Source organism: Prionailurus viverrinus, chromosome D1, assembly GCF_022837055.1.
Source record: "Prionailurus viverrinus isolate Anna chromosome D1, UM_Priviv_1.0, whole genome shotgun sequence".
Classification (NCBI taxonomy): Eukaryota; Metazoa; Chordata; class Mammalia; order Carnivora; family Felidae; genus Prionailurus; species Prionailurus viverrinus.
In genome coordinates this window covers 15,131,403-15,138,627 of record NC_062570.1, presented here as the reverse complement: position 1 = coordinate 15,138,627, position 7,225 = coordinate 15,131,403, and the positions used below count along the sequence as shown (strand labels likewise).

Sequence of the window (7,225 nt, the reverse complement as noted above, 5' to 3'; positions counted from 1 at the left end):
GTGGCCCTCTGGAGGAAACTGGCCCCCCCTTGAGGTCCTAGAATTTGAGAGGTCCTTCGGAGCTGGCCTTCAGGAACCCACATAAATGTTGCCTGCCTCTTCCCTGCTCATGTTTCCTAGAACCAGAAGTGACCAGGGCAAATCAAACTCTGCCAGCCAGGCCTGAGAAAAGATTGATGTATATATTTGTTTCCTTTCTGAATTTCAACCCCCAAAATATTCCAGAAAAAAAATAAATGGAGGGAGGTTGGGCAGGATTACCTTCATTAGGCGTCTGTTGCCAAGGAGGCTAGTGGACTTGCCCCCCGCCCAAGCTACCCCCAGCCCACGTCCCCCCTGCCCGGCCCAGGATGGGGTGAGACGGTGGGAGACGGCGGGGGAGCTGGGAGGAGCGTCAGGGGAGTGGTGCTTGGGGGTAAGAAATTGGGCTGAGGCTGAGGGGTGGGGGAGAGCTGCCCAAGTGCGGTCACCTTTGCTCAGTGACGGAGCCTCGAAGCTTGGCCGGGGCTGAGGAACTACACGGGTGCGGGTGAGGCGGGCTAGGCAGGATGGCTGCAGCCGACGAGCCGGGGAAGGACAGGGCTGGGGGCTGGCCCTCTCCCTCTAACTGATGATCTGCCGAGGTCGTCCGTAGCCTGTCATGCCGGCCTGGGAGGCCCCCCTGTTGCTGCCCATCTGTAGGCCAATGACATGTTTTCCCTCCTGCAGTTGGCTCTCTGTGAACTCCCTCTTATGCTCCTGGGCTTTCCTGGAAGAGGGGAAACCAGGATAAAGACTCATCAGGACTGCACATTTCATCCCCCCTCCCCTCCTCCCGTGCTCTGTTTCCTCTGTCACTTCCTAGACGGGTCCCATGTCACCCCCCCCCCCCATCTCACTTCTTTGTTTCCTTAACCTGGCTCACCCCGTGGACCAGGGAGAATGGCAAGTACCAGGGACCCATTTCCTACCCAGCCTAGACCTTCACTTTGGACCTTCCAGCTCTCTGCTTCCCCTCCCCGCTGGGCCTGACAGTCAGCCCAGGCCACCTCCCATCTCCCTGCAAAGACACAGGTTCGGAGCACAAGGAACCCCGGGTGGCCGCGTACTTCATAAACCAGTTGGGATCTCCACGGTAGTACCCGTCGTTCTTGGTCACTGCCAAGCTGCCCAGAGCCATCAGGGTTCTCTGCACCGCTGCCAGGTCTTTGCCTGTGAGAAGAAAGGAGGGATGGGGGGGGAACTTCAGGGCCATGTACACGGGACTCCAGGGCAGGGCCTGCCCCACCTCTCAGAAAAATGGCCAACCCAGGGGCAAAGGTTGTCCCAGGATCAAAGGAGGCTCCAGGAGATCCTACGATGCCCTCGAGAGCCTGGCTGGTACCCTTCCGGCACATCCTGTTCCTACTACGCAGACCTGTTGTGTGGCATGTTTTGATCATCCTTCATCCCCTCTGCCTCAGCTTCCTGTCCTGCACCCACCTTCTCCACCCCTTTTCTCTCTGTACCTTCGAAGAGGTCAACAGTCTGAAACATGTCAGTCTTGGTGACCCCATAGTCCTCAGCCGCCTTCAGGAACTGAGCCACCTGCTCCATTTGCTTGAAGACCATGGAGGGAGGGTTCTCGGGCACCTTCACTGGCTTGGAGCCGTCAGGATACAGGCTGTTCACCAGCTTGCTCAGAATCTGCCAGGCACAGAACGCAGCTCGGCACTCAGCTCGGGGCGCCTGCCTCACAACTCCAGCAGAGCCCCAGCCCCCTTCCCAGGGGATCACTCACCACGCCGTTCTTCAGCCAGACCTGGAAGCCCAGGCGCCCACGGTCCGGGCGCCCCACGTCTGCGCCACACTGCATGACGATCCACTCCACCAGCCGCTCCTCCAGCTCCTCGTCATACTTCTTCTCAATTTTGGATTGCACTTCGCGGCTCATGCCATAGGAAGGACCCTTGTTGGCCATGTTGAGGGAGAGCTAAAGCAGCACAGGCCAGAGAAGGGAGAAGGTCAGAGGATCGGAGAACAACTCTGCTCCCACTTGTGCTAGGCGGGCCTTCCGGCTTCTAGGAGGACGGGGGGTGTGGGGGATGCCACCCATCCTAGATGTTTACCTCCCCGTTCCCTCATTTTGTTTTCACGGCACTGCCCGTCTGGGCCAGGCTCATCCCCTCAGTCCGGGGAGCCTCTGAACTTGGAGGCCAGAGAAACGGGAGACCAGATCTTTGGAAGTCTAGACCAAGGGTCAGTAAACTTCTTTTTGTAAGCAACCAGACAGTAAGTATTTTAGGGTTTGCAGGACATGAGGTTTCTGCCATTGTAGCAGGAAAGCAGCCTGAGACGATACATGAACAAGCAAGCAGGCTTTGATCCAATAAAACTTTATTTACACAAACAGCAGGCTGCACTTAGCCTATGAGCTGTAGTTTGACAATGGCGGGTCTAGAGCTTTCTCTCTTTGCCAAGATTGACCGGAGGCACTGGAGACACCTTCCAGAAGAGGCCACACGGCCCTTCCAAAATAAAGCAGCGGGTTTCTTTGTCCAGCTAGGCGTGAGGTGGTCCTGCCCTACTTCTCCCTCCGCTTTATCCCCCCAGCCCCGAAGCTGGAGCTCCAAAAGTCCAGCTCTTTGCCAGGTCAGCTCAGCCTCTGGCCCACAGCTGGTGAAGAGGCTCAAACTTATCCACCCCTGGAAAGGTCTAGGAAGCCAGCAAAACCCAAGAGGTTTTGGTCAAAAAGCTGTACTTCCTCAGGTGAGCCGAGAGAGAAATAGAGAGAGAGAGAGAGAGGGAACACTTAGAGACCCCTAGACTTTCCCTCGTGCCCTCAGGCTCCCACCACTGTAGTAGCTGAGTAACCCAGGAGCCAGAGCCCTCCAAGGGTATCCCAGAGCCAAGGATCTGCCAGCGAGAGCGTGGGGAGCCCCTCTCCGTGCACGGCAGCAGCAGCTGTTGCCCTGAAGGTCTGGGGCCGGCACTGCTCTGGAGAGCCCCGAGATGTAGGGGGAAGGCTATAGCAGCAGGGCGGGCGAGGTAGGCCTCTGGGCAGATGTGGCTGGTCAAGAGGAACCTGACCTGGCCCCAGCTATCACCCAGAGCTCATCGGAAGAGCCCTCCGAGAGAGGTGCCAGATGAAGCCAGACCCATCACCTGGCCTCAGAGAGGTCAGAGGTTGGGAGGGAGAGAATGGTCTGAGGATGGGGGTAGTCGTTGTGCTCCCCCGACTCCCTTTCTTGCCAATATCAGACCGTCTCTCCTGTACCACCGTGGGGAGCTTGTCACGGTCTCGGGTCAGCTGCCCAACCCTTCCTTCGCCCGTAGCTGACAACTTTCCTGCCTTCAAGTTCCCCATCTGTGCACCGAGGATGATGTCATCTCCCTCAGAGAGCTGTGCCTTCTCCCAGGCACTGTCTGTGACTCCCTCCCAGAGTCGCCTCCTGGTGGTGACCTGGGAGAGCCAGCCCCTGACCCAGGGACAAAAACTGTTTCTTCCCACTCTGGCCTCCACTCCTTTTCCATTCATCCCCTGAGAGGACAACAAAGTTTGAGAGAAAGAACACGGGAGATGAACTCATTTGATTCCAGCCACTGGGCAACTCACTTCTCTCCAGTTTGAAAAGCCCGAGGGCTGGGCCACCTCTGAGCACCGGCACCCTCACCTGGCCAGTGATGCCAGAGAATCCAAAAGCAGAGTCTCTGTTTCCCCATAGACAGCCCAACGCCTCTCTTCCCCACCCCTGCTTCCCAACCGCCCAAGGGCGAAGACGAGGGGTCCAAACCCACGAGTCAGCTGGGACCAAGTGCCCTCAGCCCATCCTTCATCCTGGGCCCCGCTCAGCCTTCACCCCACCAGCCCAGGCAGGCAGCGCACACCCCACCTTCCCCGCCCTGCCCTCCTCGTCCTCCCCACCCACCTACCCTCCCAGACCCTGTGCCAGCAGGTGAGGAGCAGGACAGAAGCAGAGTGCCGTCACCCCCAGCTTGCAGTCTAAGAGATTCGGAGCAGATAATTAAGGTATCGAGGCTCACAGTGAGAAGTACACAAAGCTGCAGCCCCTAGATCTAGAGACAATATTCGATTTTTATCAGAACAGGGAAGGGGATGAAATGCACCCCACCCATCCCAACCCCACCCTCTGCCTCTGCATGAGGAGTCCGGAAGTGGAGAATTCCAAGAAATCTCATTAAGTCCTCTGACCAAGACCTCCCCAGTGCCACCTTGGAGCTGTAGGAAGAGGAGAGGGAAACAGTTGCCAGGCAGCCCACCCAGAGGCCTTTCTAGACAAAGCCTCCTGGAGCAGGCCAGGCCGGCCAGTTGGACTCCGCTTTGACCCTCTGGCCCTGTGGCTCCTGTCAGCTTCCCCTCCCCTGAGAGAAAGAACAAGGGCCAGCTGCAAAGCGGTGGCGTGCACCTGTTACCGGCAGGAACCAGGGGTCTCTCCAGGACCGCCGGGCCCCTGGCTCTTCAAAATAGAACACAGCCAATAAGAGCAGGCACACGTGGATCTCTGAGAAGGCAAGAGGGACGGCTCCTCTAAATTCTGGAAGCAGAGAAGAGCAGCCCTATTCACTGCTGCCCTTTGGAGAGCAACCATTGAGGGAACCAGCTAGACCCTTCGGGAAAGGCCCAGGGTCCCAGGCCCGCCCAGCCCTGTGTGAGCCATCCAGAACAACACTGCAAAGCCCCTGGGGGTGCCCAGCCCTCACCCCTCTGCCTGCCGTGCGGTCATCTCCCATTTCAGAGGATGGAAGGAGCCATGTGTCTAGAAAACGCAGCTCTCGCAGGTCCCTGCACCGGGCCACCCTGGCTGTTCCAGGGTACAGGAGTCTGGTGGTCCTTTCCACTGCCTCAGTGGCTCCCAGGGCTTCTGTGCTGCTCAGACCCGAGTGCCCGCCAGCAGGACACTGCTCTCCAGCACTGCTGTGCTCGCACACCTCCTCACCTCCTTGGATGTCCTCTTACATGAACGACAGACAGAGCCTTGGGTCTAACCCAATACCTTGAGCCCATCACACACTCTGTCGGTACGACCATGGCCAAAAACGTGGGGAGCCTCCCTGTCACCTCAGACCTCAGGTCTCCACCATCAGTCCCTCTGACCGGCCAAGCCATCTTGAGATCAGCCTGGGGCTGCCTGGTCCAAGGACTCCAAGTAAGGGATTCCAGCAATCTCACCCACCCACCCCCACCCCACACCCCCACCCTCATCGAGCTAAGGCCACCTTCCCATCTGGAGGTGAGGAATGCACGAGGAGAGGACGTGCTTCCCCCCCATGGGGTTGCAGGCCAGGGCCCGTGAGAGCCCCTCTGCAATACCCCCGTGGTCCCTAAGCCCTAGCCCACCTCCCCTCCAACCCGGGGATGCCTGCACTTACAGGAGTTCCTCGAGACTCGCAGGCGGGAATGAGCTCTCCGTGTCTGAACTTGGACAGACAGGATGGGGCGCCGGCTGGGTGGGGGGTTTAAAGGGCCGCTGCCGCGGTGATGTCAGCCTCCCCCGCTGGCTCACCCCTGGGCCCCCTCCCTGCCAGAGGAACCCGTCCCGTTCCCCACCCCCCGCCCCCCCAGTGACTCCACACGGACTCCATATTTGGGGAAAGACACCAAGTTGGAGCAGTCTGCCGGGGGCTGCCCGGGACATTCTCTGCGTGCTTTGGAGATGGAGCCGGCGGGGCGGAGCTGCGCTGCCGGCTGGGAAGCAGCCGGGAAAAGCCTTTTATGGACAGGACCACGAAGCCCTGCCCTGCTGTCTGGCCCTAGGGCTGCTCCTTCTGCACTGCTCCCTGCCCCCGTGTGTGACTTGACGGTAGGGGGCAATTCAAGAGAGTCTGGCCAGGGAGAGGGGGAAAGAGCTGGGGGACAGATCCCTGAGGTCCGTGGTGGAGTAACCCACCACCCTGTCCTCCCGAGGGTTCGGCTCTAGGAACTTCCTTTACTGAGGACCTGCCGCAAATGCTCTCATTTAATCTTCACGGCTACCTGGTGGGATAATCACTAACCTCGCGTTACACGTGAAGAAACAGGCTCAGGGTGCATGTCACCCGAGGCCACGTGGGAGGCCATGAGTGGCAGAAGCCGGACGTCCCCAGAGGCCCCCGTGTGGGAGCTGAGAGTCTGTCGGGTGTAACCACCCTGCTCAGGTTGGGCGCTTCCAGTTGGGGTGGATCTTGAGTTAGATGCTTTAGCTGGGGCATAATCTGAGGGCTGGGCAGCAGCTCAGTGGACCCTGGCCCTCATCCAGGGCATCTCTAAGGCCTGGCAGGGCTGAGACACCAAGGCTGGGTTGGAGGCTCAGAGGCCGCTCTCCTCTCTCCCTCCCTTTGGAACAGTCTGTGCCTCCCCTAAAGAACAGACTGGGCTCCATCCCTCCAGGAAGGAGACTCACTCCTATGTGGCTTGCACCCGGCCTCAGGGGTCTGGCGAAGGGGCAGGAGGCGAGACTTGCTGCAGGGTCTCTGGGCTGCCGGCTGTGGCACCACCCCACCCCTTTTCCCAGGACGGCTTGGCAGGGAGGGGCTGACACTCCCCACCACACACTGGACACCGGCACACCCGGCACCTCCAGGAGGGGGGTCAGCCAGGCCTGGCCTTGGTGGGAGGCCCGCCCACCACAGCCTGCCTCCCCTGGCCAGAGCCCAGTGGCACAGAGCTAGGGTGCCCTCCAGTGGCGTTTACTGGGAAGGGCAGGGAGAGGGGCGGGGAATCAGCTAGAGGGTGGCAGACCTCTGGTGAGTTGTGAATTCACCAGCTTCCTGCCACCGCCCCGATCTTGCTATCCTAGGCCCACTGGAACCTAAATCAACTTTCTAGGGTCATTTCAAACGCCCGCTTCTGGGAGCCTGCCTGCCGCCCACGCGCAGTTACCCACCATATACCAGCAGCTTGTGTTCCCCCAAGAACCTTCCTGGCCTCGGCCTGCATTCTCTATTCAAGTCGTGTCAGGGGCAGTGCCTGGGTGGCTCAGTGGGTTAAGCATCCAACTCCTGATTTGGGCTCAGTCATGACCTCACGGTTTGTGGGTTGGAGCCTGCTTCAGGTTCTGTCTCCCTCTCTCTCTGCCCCTCCCCCACTTGCTCTCTCGCTCACCAAAAAAAAAAAAAAAAAAAAAAAAAAAAGTCATGTCAGGAAGTACTGCCTGCACACACAGCCTGCCCAGCCGGAGAGGCTAGGGTCAGAAGTGAAACCGGCCCGACTTGTAGGGGGGGGGGGGCGGGCAGGTGGGCCAGAAGCTGCTGCCATTTGCCAGGTAAG

The 7,225-nt window shown here is 59.3% G+C and overlaps 2 protein-coding genes across 2 annotated transcripts in view; both read right to left on the bottom strand.

Moving 5' to 3' along the window:
- Positions 1 to 7,225, bottom strand: part of SIDT2 (SID1 transmembrane family member 2) — a 31,869-nt gene that overhangs the window by 6,077 nt on the left and 18,567 nt on the right. The window lies entirely within an intron of this gene.
- On the bottom strand, positions 164 to 5,489 carry TAGLN (transgelin). Its single transcript, XM_047877156.1, has 5 exons — positions 5,350 to 5,489; positions 1,760 to 1,951; positions 1,488 to 1,665; positions 1,089 to 1,191; positions 164 to 748 (listed from the first exon to the last, which is right to left on the bottom strand). The coding sequence occupies exons 2-5, from the start codon at positions 1,937 to 1,939 to the stop codon at positions 604 to 606; spliced, it is 606 nt and encodes a 201-aa protein (XP_047733112.1). The 5' UTR covers positions 1,940 to 1,951; positions 5,350 to 5,489; the 3' UTR covers positions 164 to 603.